We start from the raw sequence: 19,145 nt of genomic DNA on the forward strand, positions 1-19,145 counted from the left end.
CTCTTGGTCGATGTCGAAGACAGACGTCCCGCTGTCGGCACTGCTGGGTGGATTGTCAGTATCAACCTCAATTCTGTGGATCGATGTCGAGTCGGTGTCAAAGACGATTTTGAATGCCGCCCGGGTGGAGAAGCAGAGGCCAATCGAGGTCGACTGGTTGAGGATCCTTTCCGTGGTGGCGAGGTCCCCGCTTTTGAAGTTGATTGCTTCGATGTCGGAGTAGTTGAGGTTGAAGATTTTGGCAGTTTCCGAGGGGTGCCCGGTGTCGAAGGGCTCAGCACCTCGTCATAAATTGTGGCACGCAATCACAATGCCCGATTCTTATGGGTTTGTTTGGAGAAGGAGAGGCAAATTTTGCACGCCGACATGTTATGCTCCTCCCCAAGGCACAACAAGCAAAGATCGTGCAAGTCCTTCAAGGGGAGTTTGGCATTGCAGCCCTCACACCTCTTGAAGGTTTTTCTGTCGTCCGCCATCTCTCCAGAATAGTCAAAACCGTTTCCTTTGGTCTAGAGCCGGGAGCACTTCATCATACAGTCCGGGTAAAACACTATCCAATCTTGTCAGCCAGTCCAGGTCAAACTCTACACATTCACGTCAGCCAGTCTAGGTCAATACACAAAAACCTTTGCCTCAGCCAATCCGTGGTCATACACATAGAAAGCAGTCAGAATAAAATCGAAAATAGTACTCTTTAAAAGAACGAACTCACAAGGAACTTCCGACAGCAACAGCAGACCGAGGTCCTAACAGTCGGAAAAGAACTGAGGAACTCGATGTCCAGCCGCCCTTAAATAGCACGCTGCACGCATGGGGGTGGGGCTTGGACGCCTCGACAAACTATCGCATGGCTACCGCATGGTCTCCGCGCAAGTGCACAGCCCATTCTTATGGATTGACGGATCTCGACCCAGATCTTCTCCTTTGGCTCCTGGCTCTGCTGCTTGCTGCAGGTCTGATCGTGTGCCACAGCGAGTGGCAGAGCTCTAACTTGTACAGTGATCATGTGCAGGGAGGCAGGCCAGCCCTCCCCAGCTCTGAGAATCAGGTCATGTGAATGACCTTATTGAATTTTAACATAATAAAGGGCTGTAAATTAACATTACTCTACAGCAATGTTAAATTCTTAGCACATTTTAAACATTGTTTTATACAAACAATCTGGTATAACTGAAAACCCATTATTTTAAAACATTGATTGTAAGTAATGGATACCTGCTTCCAAAGGGGAACAATGGTACATTTATTTATGTGGTTTTTTTTTAAAAAGACTAGCACATTAAGGTCACTTATCAAATGCAATTCAACTTAATTACCATTATGATGAGGGTCAAGTCCTTAACGAGGGTACGACTGCCAACCGCCCGAACATTAGAGACTGCAGGAGTATTTGGTAAAGTTCCTGGCACCAATTGTGCTGGTTCATTAGGCACCACTTCAATTACAATCTTGAGAAAAGACCAACAAAATGCTCAAAGATTTATTTTGCAGTCTGAAGGTCAATGCTACTGAAACATTCAGTAGGTCTTTTAACACAGATAAAAATGTCCAAATATATACATATTTACATATATACATATAAAGCCCAAATATATACATATTTATCTTATTCATTGCAGCCTTTTTATTACAAAAAACCCCCAGGTAGCTCACCTGTAACTTATGATCTGGTTCTGCACCTGTGTGGAATCCCTCGGAGTGAAGTACCACAGCTCTTTGTGGTGTTTCATCCCTGCCCCACATGACTGCTATTTAAGGCAGGAAACGCTACTCCCTCAGTTCCTGGATGACCGCCGGAGCAGGCGACCATCCTTTGAGCAAGTGACAGGTGAATTCTATTTCAGATACTTGAACTATTGCAGTGGGGAGGTATGGGAAGGTCTAATGGATGACAATGGATCAATACCAGATAATAATTTAAAGGTGAGCAACCTGTTTATCTAGATTGTAATCCATTGAGCTCCATTAGAAATGGGTGTTTAGTTAGCTCAACCAGGAGGAGGGAGCAGTAGTTACTGCAGCACACTTTTTAGGACACCTCTCCCAAAATTTGCCTCTGCTGCAGAGTGCAAGTAAATGGCATAATGTTTCACAAAGGGCAACTCTGATGAACACGTTGCTGCCTTGAAAATGTCTTTGAAGGATATGCCAGGTAATGGGCTGCTGAGGCTACGTAGGCCCTTGTCGAACGAGCCCTTATTGATTTAGGTGGCTCTACTCTTTGATATTTGTAGGTTAGTAGAATCAGTTCCACCAGCCAGTGTGATAGGCGCTGCCTGGATATACAGTGGCCTTTTGTCTTTCCCTTGTATGAGACAAAAAGTCTTTTTGTTTGGGGGAAGGACTTTGTTTCTGCCAGATAGAACAACAAAATCTTATACCACTTTAGGTAAGAAAGTATTGTCAGGTCGCATGAGAACCTTATCCGGGAAGAACCTAGCGTATGGTTTTGTCCATACGCAGTGCCGTGAGCTCGCTCACCCACCGGGCTGTAGTGATTGCTACCAAAAAAGCAGACTTCAAGGAGATTAATTTTAGGCTCGTCATGGATATAGGCTCAAATGGCTTTTCAGTTAATGCCCAGAGAACCAGAGAGATGCTCCATTGTTCCAAAGGTTGTCTGATTGGTGGGTATAAGTTAGAGAGACCTTTCAAGAAACTCTGGCTACTCGGATTTGAGAAAACTGACTTCCCATCCCAGGCTGGATGCCTCGCTGAAAGCGCTGCTAAATACCAAGACATTAGTTATTTATTTAAACATCTTTATACCACCCAAAACTTACGTCTCTGGGCATTTAGACATTAGATGAGTAATATTGTAAATAAGTCTATCTGAGGCCAACCTCAGGCTCTGAATATTGGACTCAAATGTCTTGAGTGCACTTCCCACTAGTGATGATCCCTAAAAGAGGCCTTTGCCATCAAAGAGAGGCCCTACTATCTTATCCTTCATATCTGTTTGAAGGGTGACTGACCTAAACCTAGGCATGATGCCTCAAGGTTATAGCCGTAGTTAGTGCTCTAGATTCTGATTCAGCCAGATGCTTTGCTGTACTTAACTGCTGATGAGTAAGCGCTGTGGATTTTGTTAAGGTTTGCCTAAATCGAGTCTTAAGCTCCTCTAGAGAAAGCTTGTCCAAATCTTGTTCTAGGGTATCCCATAGCGAATGGTTATATTTCGTCATGCAGGCAGAGTAGTTGGCAATCTTAACTGATAGACAGGCTGTAGAATAAAATTTCCTGCCCATCACGACTAACTTCCTGTCCTCTTTGTCTGTGGGAGTGGTGTGCCTATATCCAGATTTTATGTGGACTATATCCACAGTCTATAATGAGCGAATTAGGTACCGGATGTTTCTGCAGGTAAGTGTTGTCACCTTCTTGTACCCTGTAAAGGCCCTCTAATCTCTTTGATGTTGGGGTTGAAGTGTGCACTACCTCCAAAGCACTTTGTGCCATTCTAGAAATCACTGGAAGAACTGGAAGGGTTACTGGTTGTGCAGAAATTGGTAGCGTTTGTGTAGTGACAGCTGTAGTCATCACCTATTCCCTTGGCAAGGAGGAAGATGCGTCCCCTGTTGCCAACATTCTTACTGGTACTGCACGTGTTAGGGCAGCCATTAAGGGGTTTTGCCTGTTGAAGTTGGAAGCTCTCCAAGATTTGTCTTTGTGATGGTCGTGCGGAAGACCTGGAGAATGCAAGCCCAAGGCAGCCGGCCTTTGGGTAGTAGAAGCTGGTCCATGGCAAAAGCCACATGAGTGCCAATTAGTAGTAGTGGCTAGATGAGCAGCAGTAAGGGCATACCAGACCGGTGGCTTAGTCTGAGCTGGTATCAACGTCGATGTAGACTCCTACAATCAAGTCTGTAGCTGGTCTTCTGCCTGTGGCAAGAACCCTTTGAAAGTCTATGTGGAAGGTGTGCTAGTATTACAGTCTAATACAGAGAGTAGGATCTGCACAGTTGTTGGACCCAGAACTGTAAATCATCATCATCATCCCCAACATAGAAAATTACAGGCTCCTGATGTAGAGGAGTGACTTGATTAGATTCCGTCAATATTGGAGTGTTAAGAGCCGAGCCCACATCTAATGCAGTGGGTGTCGATGGCGATTGAAAAGGTGTTGTGGCTGGCAAAACAGTTGTCCTTGGCGCTGATGGGGGAATCAGCATCGAAGTCGGAATTTGTGTCGATGGATGAGGCATTGGAGTTTTTTTGACTCTGTGACGATATGAAAGGTTTCGATGCTGAGAAGTCCTGTGAGTCAGTCGATGTAAAGGGCTGTCTCGACATTGATGGACGTTCTGTTGATGGTACTCTTGGCATCAAAGGTCCTGTTACTGACATTATGATAATGTCCTGGAGGTTTGACGGAGAAAGTATCTTCTCCGATGCTGAAGCCTTTCATTTTTTCTTTGAAGGCTCTGAAGCCTCCCCCTCTGTCATTCTCTCTTTTGAGCTCTTCAGAGGCTTGGGTGATTTAAATGGATGCACTGAGGATTTAGACTGACCATGTGCAGTCCCTGGGTCCGGGGAGTTAGATGATGAGCCTGCCCCATGCTTTGATGCTGACGGAGCCAGAGGACTTAAGGTGTTGTCATAAAGGACTATTTGCACGCAGAGTTCTCTATTGTGCCTAGTCTGTTTTGAAAAAGACATACAGACTTTACATGTTGAGGTGTTGTGCACTTCTCCAAGGCAGACTAGGCACAAGACGTGGCTGTCTTGAGAAGGCAGTTCAGCACCACACTCGGAACAGCATTTGAAGGGTTTTTTTTGTCCACTTTCCTTGGATCGTCCATGTTCTTTGTCATTATTTGAAATCCGAAGTTGTTAGCCAGAAAAATCAGTCCTTTACCCACACCCCATAGAACTCACACTGATAAGGGAACCAAAACAAGGAGCCGCAGCAACCAAGTGACCGATCACTACAGTGGTCGAAAAGGAACTGAGGGAGCGGTGTTTCTTCCCGCCTTAAATAGCAGCCATGTGGTCACATGGGGCGGGGCTGAAATGCCACAAGGAGCTGTGGTACTCCACACTGAGGGATTCCGCACAGGCGCAGAACCCATTTCTAATGGATATCAATAGATCCCGATCCCGATCATAAGTAGTGCTGAATATCTGATAATGGAAATGCTCAAAGGACACAACTGTACACAACTGTAAAAAATAAAATAAAAATCTAATAGAGTAGCCAGCATGATGCACAGTGTTCTGTCACCAGAATGATCCATGCAGGAACCACTGTGGGCTTGTAAGCAGCACTACTGCAGTTATTCTCATTCACTGCTGTTTGCGTCACTGCTCATTCTCAGCAGCGTAGGGCTGCCTAATGGGTCTGCAGTAGCCCATGTACAGAGCATTCCAGCACAGAATGCTGCTAATCTTGTTGGCCACCGTGTGCAAAGCACCATATTTTGCTTTACATTTAGTGGTCAACATCTATATTAACAATGCACATGCTGAATAACATTTCACACACACAATGGGGAGGGGAGATTTTTGCCAATCCCCGCTTCCTACTGCTTGGTCTCTCCTGAAAATCCTCAATCTCTCTTGAAAATATGTCTCTGAGGTTTATGGGACCTTTAGGGACATGTTTTCAAGAGGCATAGAAGGCTGCAGAAGGAAGCAGGGATTGGAAAAAATAAACCTTGGTTGTGCTCATGGAACATTACTTGGCATGTTTGAAATTAGTTTCTATGTTGGCTGCTACATTAAAATGTTTTGTTTCTTTATATAGAAATTGATTACCTAGTGATGCAGTATGAAAGAAAACAATTCAAAGGTTAAATACCCACAACTGTTCACAGACAAACAGTAATTATCACGTCTAACATTTGCTCAGATGTTGCAGCAATAGTCATGAAGTTACTATCTGTATACTAGGATCTAGTTTAAAGCAAATTGCATAGACTATAAATGGTGCTAATGTTTGTAAATGAAGGTTTTTACAAGTGGACCTCATTATCTGTAAGGGTTCCATTCTTGGCTACAACCATAGATAATGGAATCATGGATAATGAGACATTGAAGCAATGGGAATCAGGGGGGCTGGGTTGCTGGAGGCAAATAACAGCCTTTAAAAAGCTTTAAATGCTGGAAATAAATAATATACCATGCCATGTGGTGCAGGTCTCCAGTTTTCCAGCATTGCCCACCCCCCCACCCCAATTACACTATTTTGCCACAAAAAATGTACCTAGAGATGTACATACCAGGTGGTATAAAAATATGATTTAACCAAATCAACCACAGGGGAATCCCTCCCGCCCCGACCAAGAAAAGAGCCACAAAATTGCTCTGATCAGCAAAAATGGTGGCTGGAGACCTCTTCTTGCCACCTAAGAACCATGGATATGCAGTTTTTAACCCTTTAAAAACTGTGTATACCAAGGTTGGGTCTCCATTGCCAGCCATAGATATGTGAAACTGTGGTTGTCGGGAGACTGCGAGTGACAAGGTCCACCTCTATTTGCAATTCAGCTTTGGAGTTATGAATGCCACAGTTTCCATTTTAAGTACCTGAAGAGGTTTACTGAAATAAAAGGACTACTGTATGCTCACCTACAGAACAAATTTTCACAGTTTTCTGCATGGGTTTATAGCATTCTTTAGCAGTCACAACTGTGTTGATTTTTTTTTAAAAAATGTGTATATTTCTATAAGAAACAGCGGTTTGTCAGTGAGGGGTGCAGATATTTCACCTGAGAATTGTTTTCTGATAATTTTCTTTTTATATTAGTAAATAATCAGTCTCTAAGCACAGATTAAATGTTAACATAAACTAGTTTGCAGCTGGTCAAAGCTGTCACAGAAATGATGAAGACAGCATCTACAACAAACTATCCACACACATTCTTTTATATATTATTTCAAAATAATATACCTGTTCACTGTTAAGCATGTTTATTTTGTCAATGGCAAAAGCAAACTGGATGCTGTATGTGCCCACTTTCTCTGGAACCATTTTCCCCCTAAATTATAAAATACTGAATTTTAGTTATAAATCAAAACTAATTATTTATATTCCCTAACACCTCTGACTGTTTTTCCTCCAAGTTAGGATATTTTCCATTTATGTATTCATCACTGTCTTACAAATTAAGTCTACAGCATCATCTTATACTTAATAATAGGAAGAATTCTTGCATTCATATATTTGAAGATTGAAATGGTTACCCTGTCACGTACTTTAACATCACTTTCTTGGCCAAACATATTATACTCCAACATTTCCCCATGTCTCACATTCCAAATATGTTATGGCTTCCTCTAAATCAACTCCTGTTTTGCATGTAATATTTTGAATGGGTAACATGCTAAACCAGATAGGCATTCAACAAAGACCTTACTATCTAGAAGTGTGCAGAATGTTGCGTGGTTGGAATGTTCCGCATGGAAATGGGCCGTTTCAAGTGTTCCAAATTCAGAACAGAAGGAACACCCTTTAAAAAGGGGGCCTGTTCTGAGCTTGGAATGGAACGGCCTGTTCTGAGGCAGAAAGTCCCATTCCGAGCGCCATTTTGGAATCCAAAATGGCACATGCGCATGCACAAAAGCCCATCCTGGTAACCATTTCGGAATATAAAATGGTGCTCTTCTGGCCTCTGTGCACGCATAGCGGCCATTTGCGTGGTCACTGCTGACCATGCAAATGGCTGCAGCACTGCAGAGCATGCACAGAGGTCAGAAGAGCAACATTATGGATTTCAAAATGGTGGTCGGGAAGTCCGGACAGAATGGGGGCATTCCATCAGAACTGGCCAGAACAAAACACAAATTTTATTTTATTTTTTTAATTTAACATATTTCTATACCACTCCAAACTTGCATGTCTGGGTGGTTTACAATTAAAATAATTTGAACATTAGAATCAATTAAAAAATTAAAATCATTTACACATTAAAACCCAACATTAAACTTCAAATCTAATTAAAAGCCTGGGTGAATAAATGTTTCTTCAGTGTCTTTTTAAAGGTTGCCAGAGATGGGGAGGCTCTTATTTCAACAGGGAGCACATTCCAAAGCCCAGGGGCATCAACAGAAGGCCCATCCCCGAGCAGCTGCCAGATGAGCTGGTGGCAACTGCAGACGAATCTCTCTAGACGATCTTAACAGGTGATGGGGCTCATGGCAAAGAAGACGTTCTCTTAAAATACCCAGGGCCTACGCTGTTTAGGGCTTTATAGGTACTCAGAACTTAGTAGTAATGCAACATGAAATACAACTGATTCTCTCTAAGTAGCTGAGTGGTGCTGAAAGGAAACCAGCACCTTGTATTTTGCCCGGAAACTTATCAGCAGCCAGTGTAACTCTTTAAACACAGGAGAAATATGGTCTCTCCTAAATGACCCTGGCCTTCACATCCTGTACCAAATGCAGTTTCCAGACTATGTACAAAAGCTCCACATTGAGCGCATTGCAGTAGTCCAGCCTGTAGGTTACCAGCATATGTACCACTATTGTGTGGTCATTCATCTCAAGAAACGGACGCAGCTGGCGTATTAGTTGAAGCTGATAGAAAGCACCCCTGACTACTGCTTCAACCTGGGACACCAGGGAGAGGTTTGGATCTAGAAGTACCCCCAGACTGCATACCTGTTCCTTCCAAGAGAGAATGACCCCACTCATAACAGGCAGATCAAAATCATCTCCCGAGTTCCAACCCTGCACAATAAGTACCTCTGTCTTATCTGGATTCAGCCTCAGTTTGCTATTGCTTTGCGTTTCATGCATAGCCCGATTACTAGCAGCTATGCTGAAAGTCTTCCTGTATCCTGGATTTGGGGTTTTAAAATTCAAAAATGACTATCTCAATGCTCATCCCTATATATATATCAGCTAAATTGCACTACATTTATTACCACAGTGCTTCTGAAATATTGTTCACTATCAGTAGGATTGAAAAAAATTCTGATGTTACTTGCCATTTGGGCAGAAAGTGTGGTCTGTAATATTTTCTCCACCGAAACTGTTGTATGGACATTGTGATTTAACATTTGCTATGCACCTTCATTTCTTTTATGGTCCTTAGTAAGGTCAAGGTCAACCTTTATTCGCACCAATTGACCATAAAATGAATCCAGCACAAAATCAGAAGATGATAATGCTGCCTAATGATATGTGTTTATCCTGATATACAGTGGCTAACTCAAAAGGTGCAATAGTAAAGTGCTTGCCACTAAACCATTTTTAGAAATAAAGCTGCCAATTTAATTTAAATTTACATTTTTCTCCTTCTTCAAATGACATGTTTAAGCTATGCTGGACCCTTTAAAACCATATTGAATTTCCTTACGTGAAGTTAAAAAAGCCATCATCATCTTTTGTTTTGGTACAGCCAAATGTTGTAACCTAAAAAAGAAAAAGAAATAGAAGAGTTCCAGACATAAACGTTAATATATATTGCACAAAAAAAGACAAAGAGATAATGGGGAAACTAAATCTAGTTGAACGTTTCAGCATATACCGTCATCAGCAATAGGGATGTGCACAGAAATCTTCGGCGCTGGTGGGGGTAGTGTTTTAAGGGGAGGGTGTACTCACCTCTCCTGCCGCATTTTCCCCGCCGGCGCATTTTTTTTTTAAGCCCCTCGGGGCGGCAGTGTTCCTCCCTGTTGCCCCGTTTTCCCCGTCAGCCGGAAGTGGCTGGAAGTCGTGAGTGCACATGTGCCTGTTGCGTGTGCCCTTCTGCCGTGTGCGCGCGCACGACGGGTGCACACGCACTCGCCACTTCCGGCCGACGGGGAAAATGGGGCGGCAGGGAGGAACGCTGCCGCCCCAGAGGGGCTTAAAAAAAACAACACGCCGGTGTAGGAAATGCGGCGGGAGGGGTGAGTACACCCTCCCCCACCCTTAAAGCGCTACCCCCGCCGGTGCCGAAACCGCCCCCAGCGCTGAAATGTTTCGGAGGCCTTCATAATGGCCTCCGAAACGTTTCGGGCACATGCCTGAACAGCATCAAATGGATTTTTTAAAAAAGATTGTGTGAGCACATGCAGTTCTCAAGGTGACACATATGAATGCTGATACATAAATACATATGTGTGTGTGTATAGACACAGACACACACACTCCAAGCTCAATAAACAAGATTAGGTGGCAGAGAAGGGAAGAATATAGTAAAGATAATTCACTCTAAACTTTCCAGTTATGACCTCTGCTAGTACTTTGAAGCTCATTGATTTCTGTCCTCTTACACAAAGACAAAAAGAATGAATTATCTTATAGGAACATAGGAAGCTGCCTTATACCGAGTCAGACCATTGGTCCATGAAGCTCAGTATTGTCTACCCAGACTGGCAGCGACTTCTCCAAAGTTGCAGGCAGGAGTCTCTCTCAGCCCTATCTGGAGATGCTAGGGAGGGAATTTAGAACCTTCTGCATGCAGAATCTTTTTCCAGAGTGGCCCCATCTCTCCCATTTAAATGCAAATCAGGGTGGACCCTGCTTAACAAAGGGGACAATTCATGCTTGCTACAAGACAGATGGTGTTCCAGAAAAAAAGGATAAAAGGCAAGTTCACCTTCAACTCTCTCAAGTAGGGAGGGGATGGTTTACATATGAAGTCTGCCACAAGAGCCCTATTCAGATGTTACTGAGTACCACAGCTGTTATCAAACTCGCTTGCTACACCATTCCTTGTGCTTCAGTACACCCAGCAAACAAGAAAACATAGCCACTTAGCCATTTTCTTTCTTAGTCTGCTTGGAAGAGAAGTTTTAGCTGGCTGCGTTCTAGAAATGACAGGTCATTCTGATAAGGAGTTTCCCCATGGGTCTGTGAGAGATGGGTCTGTGACCCATGTGTGGACTGCACGATGACTTGCATGCCTAGTATGAAGGTTGTGGACATCGCACAGAATCCATATAAGCTATTAGGCAGTGCTGGAGATGAATCAGCTGTAGTGGTGCATGTTGGCACCAACAATGTTGGGAAATGTTGTCAGGAGGTCCTGAAAGCCTAATCTAGGCTTCTAGGTCACATATTGAAGTCCAGGGCCCACAATGTAACAACCTCAGAAATACTACCTGTTCCACACATAGGGCCAGCAAGACAGGAGGAGCTGAGGGGTCTCAATGCGTGGATGAGATGGTGGTGCCAGGAGGAGGGATTTAGATTTGTTAGGCACTGGGATACATAATGGTACAACATGAGCTTGTACAAAAGGGATGGGTTCTACATGAACCAAAATGGAACCCGACTGCTGGCACTTAAAATCAAAAAGGTTTATAAAATGACATCTTATAAAATGGCAGCTTATAAAATGACATCTGAGGGATAGGTGATAGGAGCTGGGCCATATCTAGTTTGGCAAATGCCATCTTTTAAGGTATGAATGCTTCAGATAAACCAGAAGGGGACAGAGTAGAACCAGGTAACAAGAGACAGAATGATGTGCAAGCTGGTCAAAGTGATCAAATGGCCATAAAAAAGATAGCACACACCCGGTAAGAGATTCAGCATATAAATGGTTATATGCCAATGTCAGAAGCCTCTGAGCCAAGATGGGTGAGCTGGAGTGCTTGGTTCCTAATGAAAACATACAAATAGTGGGCATAAGGGAAACAGTGAATCAGTGGGACACTGTTATTTCTGGATATAAACTCTACAGAAAGGGCAGCGAGGGGAGAATTGGGGGTGGAGTAGCACTGTATGTTAAAGAAGGGATAGAATCTAAAAAGGTAGAAATTCTAGGAAGACCTCCACAGAAACATTGTGGGGGACTGAAAGGAAACATGTTACAAGGAACGTGCTATCGCCCTTCTGATCAAAATGCTGACAGTGACTGGGAGTTGCAGAAGGAAATCAAGGAGGTGTTAAAGAGAGACAGAGCTGTAATAATGGGTGAATGCACACAGATTGGGTAAATTAACATTCAAGGAATGACAAAGAGGCCACATTTCTAGATAAGCTGGATTGTGCTCTTGAACAATTGGTCATGGAACCCACCAGAGAGAAGGCAACCTTGGATTTAATCCTGAGTGGTGCCTAGGACCTGTTGTGAGATGTCATTGTCGTGGAACCTTTAGGGAATAGTGACCATAGTGTGATCAAATTCAGCATACATGTGAAGATAGAATCACCAAGTAAGCCTAACACTGAACTTCAGAAGAGAACACCTCTAAAAAGAGGAGTTTGGTGAAAAGAAAACTGAAATGGAAAAGCAGGGGAGTGACCACTCCAGAATGAATGGAGTCTATTTAAAACCACAATAATAGAAGTTCATAAGAACATAAGAACAGCACTGCTGGATCAGGCCCAAGGCCCATCTAGTCCAGCATCCTGTTTCACACAGTGGCCCACCAGATGCCGCTGGAAGCCACAGGCAGGAGTTGAGGGCATGCCCTCTCTCCTGCTGTTATTCCCCTGCAACTGGTACTCAGAGGCATCCTGCCTTTGAGGCTGGAGATGGCTCACAGCCCTCCGACTAGTAGCCGTTGATAGACCTCTCCTTCATAAAGTTATCCAAACCCTTCTTCAAGCCATCCAGGTTGTCGGCCATCACCACATCTTGTGGCAGAGAATTCCGCAAGTGGATTATGCGTTGTGTGAAAAAGTACTTCCGTTTGTTGGTCCTAGATTTCCTGGCAATCAATTTCATGGGATGACCCCTGGTTCTAGTGTTATGGGAGAAGAATTTCTCCACACCATGCATGATTTTATAGACCTCTATCATGTCTCCTCACAGTCATCTTTTTTCTAAACCAAAAAAGCCCAAGGTGTTGTAGTCTTGCTTCATAAGAAAGGTGCTCTAGGCCCCTGATCATCTTGGTTGCCCTCTTCCGCACCCTTTCCAATTCAACAATGTCCTTTTTAAGATGTGGTGACCAGAATTGTATGCAGTACTCCAGGTGTGGTCGCACCATAGTTTTGCATTATAATATTAGCCGTTTTATTTTCAATCCCCTTCCTAATGATCCCTAGCATGGAATTTGCCTTTTTCACAGCTGCCGCACATTGAGTCGACACTTTCAACGAGCTGTCCACCACAACCCCAAGATCCCTCTCCTAGTCAGTCACCAACAGCTCAGATCCCATCAGCGTATACTTGAAGTTGGGGTTTTTCGTCCCAATGTGCATCACTTTACATTTGCCAACAGTGAACCGCATTTGCCACTTTTTTGCCCAATCCCCCAGTTTGGAGAGATCCTTTTGGAGCCCCTCACAATCTGTTTTGGATTTCACTACCCAAAAGAGTTTGGTATCATCTGCAAATTTGGCCACATCGCTGCTTACTCCGGCTTCTTGATCATTTATGAATAAATTAACAGCACCGGTCCCAGCACAGATCCCTGAGGGACCCCACTTCTTACTTCCCTCCATTGTGAAAACTCTCCATTTATACCTACCCTCTGTTTCCTGTCTTTCAACCAGTTAGCAATCCACACATGTACTTGTCCTCTTATCCCATGACCGCTAAGTTTCCTCAGTTAGTTCAGTTAGAATGTATACCAAAAAGGAGGAAAGGCACCACCAAATCCAGGAGGATGCCAACATGGCTAACAAGTAAAGTCAAGGAATCTATAAAAGGGAAGAAAACTTCCTTCAGATATTGGAAGGCCTGCCCAAATGACGAGAACAGAAAGAAACACAAACTCTGGCAATAGAAATTCCAAGGGATGTGAAGAGAAGAGTTTGATGCATTTAGCTAAAAGCATCAAGCTAAAAGCATTAAAAGCATCAAAACTTCTTTGAATACACTAGTAGCAGGAAACCTCCCAGGCAGGCAGTTGGACCATTAGATGATGGAGTGAAAGGTATTATTGAGGATATGGAGATTGCAGAGAAGCTAAATTAATTCTTTGCATCTCTCTTCAGGGCAGAAGATACCGAGCACTGTAAGCGTACCTGAGCAATGTAAGATATTCCCCTTAGGGGATGGGTCCGCTCTGGGAAAAGCATCTGCATGCTTGCATGCAGAAAGTTCTAAGTTCCCTCCCTGGCATCTCCAGATAGGATTGAGAGAGACTCCTGCCTGTAACCTTGGAGAAGCTGCTGCCAGTCTGGGTAGACAATACTGAGCTAGATGGACCAATGGTCTTACTCAATATAAAGGCAGCTTCCTATGTTCCTAGGGTAAGTATTAATGGACAGTTCTTGAAATGGAGGGAAGTAAGAAGTGGGGTCCCCCGGGGATCTGTAATGGGACCAGTGCTCTTTAATTCATTCATAAATGTTGGAGTGAGCAGCAAGACAGCCAATTTTGCAGATGACATCAAACTATTTAGGGTAGTGAAATCCTAAAAAAGATTTCGAGGCGCTCCAAAGGCACCTCTCCAAACTGGGTGGATGGGCAACAAAATGGCAAGTGTAAAGTGATGCATATTTGGGCAAAAAACCCCAATGTCACTTATACACTGATGGGGTCTGAGCTGTCGGTGATTGACCAGGAGAGGGATCTTGGGTTGTGGTGGAAAGCTCATTGTGTTGATTCAATGTGCGGCAGCTGTGGAAAAGGCCAATTCCATGCTTGGAATAATTAGGAAGCGGATTGAAGATAAAACTGCTAATATCATAATGCCCTTATGTGGCTATGGTGTAGCCACATTTGGAATACTGTGACTAGTTCTGGTCACCATACCTCAAAAAGGACTCTATAGAAGGTTCAGAAGAGGGCAACCAAGATTATCAGAGGCCTAGAGTACCTTCCTTATTAGGAAAGGCTACAATACTTGGAACTTTTTAGTTCAGAAAAAAGGCAATTGAGAAGAGGCATGATAAAGGTTTATAAAATTATGCATGGTGTCGAGTGAGATGAATTTTTCTTCTTCTTTCACAGCACTGGGACCAGGGGCCATCCCATGAAAGTAATTGCCAAAAAATTTAAGCTCGACAAAAGGAAGTACTTTTTCACACAATGCATAATTAATCTATGGAATTCTTGAAGGCTACTATGGGAAGTTGGAAGGCTACTCTGGGAAGAGCAGACACAGCTGAGAAGGTGAGCAAGCCTTTCTAAACATCTAGCCTTTTCCCCTTCAAGCAAACTAACAGGATGAGGGGAGTTTTGCAGGGGTTGTTTCTCTTTAAGGGGTAGGTCTTAGTCTCTCTCTCTCTCTCTGTGTGTTACTTGTTAGGGTTAAGATATCACAGGGCTAGGAGTTCTTAGGAGTTCTTACCTAACTCCAGTGTTTACTTAGTGGGTACCTGGAGGGGGTGGAGTCAGCTAGGGCTGGGAGAGGCCACACATTCCTTTCCTTTGACTCACATCCTGTGTGACAGTTGGAAGGCTACTCTACATATGAGGTGAAGGCCCGAGAACATAGCGAACAGAGCACAGCGAACAGGGATAGCAAACAGGACGTAGGAGTTTACAGGACGTAGGAGTTTTGCAGGAGTTTAGCGGGAAGTGTGTGGGGGAGCCTGGAACAAGCACCTGTGATCACAAGGAGCCTGGTGGAGAAGAGAACGTAAGTACATATCCCTCCCTCGTTTCCCTTATATTCTTGGGAAAGGCTGTTTGGACAGTTAAATAGCTGACCATTACAGCTGTGACCTATCCTAATAAACTATCTAATAAACGGACAATAAGCTACCTAAATACTGTAAACAGCCAACAAAACCAGTATGAAGACAGAAGGTCAGCAGGGGAAGGGGCACTTCCCAGTGTATTGCACAGACAGCCACATGTATGAGTACTGTATTTGCCCCATGGGCAGAAGTCATGGGTGTGTGCTCGGTGCAAGGAGCTCCTGGCTCTCAGGGAACAAATCCGTTCCCTTGAGACCAAGGTGGCAGATCTGGAGAAGCTCAGAGAGACAGAGAGGCATGTGGACGAGACCTTCAGGGATGTGACAGAGGCATCCCGCTCCAGGGCTGGTAGCTCCTCTGCTGTCAGGGAGAAGAAAGGTCTTGGGCAAGGAGGACATCAGTCTGAGGAAGAGGGAAATGCTCCTTTAGAAGGGACCCCTTCCATGGATGATGAGCCCATATCCTCTCGCACAGGGGATACTCCTCTGGGGGGTGGGGGCCTCCTTGTAGTGGGTGATTTGATCATTAGAGGGATAGAGAGATGGGTTTGTGACCCGCATGTTGACCGCACGGTGACTTGCCTGCCTGGTGCGAAGGTTGCGGACATTACGCAGCGTCTAGACAGGCTCCTAGGCAGTGCTGGGGAGGAGACAACTGTCGTGGTGCACGTCAGCACCAACGATGTAGGGAAATGCAGTCGGGAGGTCCTGGAAGCCAAATTTAGGCTGATAGGTAGCATTTTGAAGTCCAGGACCCACAAGGTAGCATTCTCAGAAATACTACCTGTTCCACGCGCAAGTACAGTGAGACAGGCAGAGCTGAGGGGTTTCAATGCGTGGATGAGACGTTGGTGCCGGGAGGAGGGGTTTAGATTTGTTAGGCACTGGGACACATATTGGGGCAAGGAAGGCCTATACAAAAGGGATGGGCTGCACTTGAACCAAGATGGACACAGACTGCTGGCACTTAAAATCAAAAAGGTTGCAGAGCAGCTTTTAAAATGACACCTGGGGAACAGCCAATGGGAGCTGGGCAGTATCCCGTTTGGCAAAAGCCATCCTTTAAAGTGTGAGGCTGCAAAGAATTAAGATAAAACAGAAGGGGACAGAGCAGAACCGCACAAAGAGCAGACAGGAGCCTGTGCCAGCAGGTCAAAGAGTCAAAAGAATAGCATACATCAGGGGAGAGATTCAGCATATAGGTGCTTATATGCCAATGCCAGAAGCCTCCGAGCCAAGATGGGTGAGCTGGAGTGCTTGGTTGCTAACGCAGAAATAGATATAGTGGGCATAATAGAAACATGGTGGAACAGTGAGTACCAGTGGGACACTGTTATCCCTGGTTATAAACTCTATAGAAAGGACAGGGAGGGGCGCCTTGGAGGAGGGATAGCACTGTATGTTAAAGAAGGAATACAATCTAACAAGCTAGAAAACCTAGGTGGACTGGAGTCCTCCACAGAAACCCTGTGGGTGACTATAAAAGGCCGGAAAGGGAACGTGCTACTGGTGACATGCTATCGCCCTCCGGATCATAATGCCGACAGTGACTGGGAGTTGCAGGAGGAAATCAGGGAGGCGTCAAGGAGAGGCAGGGCTGTAATCATGGGTGATTTCAATTACACACACATAGACTGGGTAAATTCACATTCAAGTCAGGACAAAGAGATCAAATTTCTAGATACACTAAATGACTGTGCCCTAGAACAGTTGGTCATGGAACAAACCAGAGAGAAGGCGACCTTGGGTCTAATTCTGAATGACACCCAGGACCTGGTGCGTGACGTCAGTGTCATCGACACTTTAGGGAACAGTGACCACAGTGCCATCAAATTCAGCATACATGCGGGGAGAGAATCACCAAGGATGTCTAACACAGACATTTTGAATTTCAGAAGAGGAAACTTCTCCAAAATGAGGAGTATGGTGAAAAGAAAGCTGAGGAGGAAAATCAGGAGAGTCACTTCGCTCCAGAGTGCATGGAGTTTACTCAAAACCACAATACTAGAAGCCCAGTTAGACTGTATACCCAAAAGGAGGAAAGGTACCACTAAGTCCAGGAGGATGCCAGCATGGCTAATGGGTACCATCAAGGAAGCCATAAAAGGGAAGAAGACTTCCTTCCGAAATTGGAAGGCCTGTCCAAACAAAGGGAACAGAAAGGAACACAAACTCTGGCAAAAGAAATGCAAGGTGACAATAAGGGAGGCAAAAAGAGAGTTTGAGGAACATTTAACCAAAAGTATCAAGGGGAATAACAAAAACTTCTTTAAGTAAATCAGAAGCAGGAAACCTGCCAGGGAGGCAGTTGGACCATTAGACAATGAGGGAGTGAAAGGGATTATTAAGGAGGATATGGAGGTTGCAGAGAAGCTAAATGAGTTCTTTGCATCTGTCTACACGGCAGAGGATACTGAGGATATACCTGTTCCTGAACCAGGCTTTTTAGGGATGGAGGCTACAGAGCTGAGTCAGATAGAAGTGACAAGGGATGATGTTCTAAACTGTCTGGAAAAACTGAAAGCTAACAAATCACCAGGGCTGGATGGCATCCATCTAAGAGTCCTCAAAAAACTCAAATGTGAAATTGCCGACCTCCTTGCTAAAATCTTTAATTTATCCCTGAAATCGGGCTCTGTACCAGAGGACTGGAAAGTAGCAAATGTAACACCGATTTTCAAGAAGGGATCCAGGGGCGATCCGGGAAATTACAGGCCGGTTAGCCTAATGTCCGTTCCAGGCAAATTGAAGGAAAGCATCCTCAAGGATAAAATTGTAAAGCACCTAGAAGAACAGGCCCTGCTGGGAGTGAGCCAGCATGGCTTCCGCAAAGGTAAATCTTGCCTCACCAACCATTTGGACATCTTTGAGAGTGTCAACGAGTGTGTGGATCAAGGTGATCCAGCTGACATAGTCTACCTGGACTTCCAAAAAGCTTTTGACAAAGTTCCTCATCAAAGACTCCTGAGGAATCTTAGCTGTCATGGGATAAAGGGACAAGTACATGTGTGGATTGCTAACTGGTTGAAAGACAGGAAACAGAGGGTAGGTATAAATGGAGAGTTTTCACAATGGAGGGAAGTAAGAAGTGGGGTCCCCCAGGCATCTGTATTTGGACCGGTGCTTTTTAATTTATTCATAAATGATCTAGAAGCAGGGGTAAGCAGCGATGTGGCCAAATTTGCAGATGATACCAAACTCTTTTGGGTAGTGAAATCCAAAACAGATTGTAAGCAGCTCCAAAAGGATCTCTCCAAACTGGGGGAGTGGGCGACAAAATGGCAAATGCGGTTCAATGTTAGCAAGTGTAAAGTGATGCATATTGGGACGAAAAACCCCAACTTCAAGTATACACTGATGGGATTCGAGCTGTCAGTGACGGACCAGGAGAGGGATCTTGGGGTTGTGGTGGACAGCTCGTTGAAAGTGTCGACTCAATGTGCGGCAGCTGTGAAAAAGGCAAATTCCATGCTAGGGATCATTAGAAAGGGGATTGAAAATAAAACGGCTAACATTATAATGCCCTTATATAAAACTATGGTGCAACCACACTTGGAGTACTGTGTACACATCTGGTCACCACATCTTAAAAAGGACATTGTTGAACTGGAGAAGGTACAGAAGAGGGCAACCAAGATGATCAGGGGCCTAGAGCACCTTTCTTAT

General features: G+C 44.4%; 1 protein-coding gene across 8 annotated transcripts in view; it reads right to left on the reverse strand.

The window, feature by feature from the left end:
• SMCHD1 (structural maintenance of chromosomes flexible hinge domain containing 1) overlaps nucleotides 1-19,145 on the reverse strand; it is a 260,220-nt gene that overhangs the window by 57,047 nt on the left and 184,028 nt on the right. For all 8 annotated transcript variants that reach the window (XM_053245721.1, XM_053245723.1, XM_053245722.1 and 5 more), the window contains 3 exons: nucleotides 9,305-9,360; nucleotides 6,893-6,980; nucleotides 1,317-1,448 (listed from right to left, as the gene is read on the reverse strand). In XM_053245721.1, coding sequence (XP_053101696.1) covers nucleotides 1,317-1,448; nucleotides 6,893-6,980; nucleotides 9,305-9,360 — 276 coding nt within the window. The remainder of the gene's footprint in view (nucleotides 1-1,316; nucleotides 1,449-6,892; nucleotides 6,981-9,304; nucleotides 9,361-19,145) is intronic.

Source organism: Hemicordylus capensis, chromosome 4 (assembly GCF_027244095.1).
Source record: "Hemicordylus capensis ecotype Gifberg chromosome 4, rHemCap1.1.pri, whole genome shotgun sequence".
NCBI lineage: Eukaryota > Metazoa > Chordata > Lepidosauria > Squamata > Cordylidae > Hemicordylus > Hemicordylus capensis.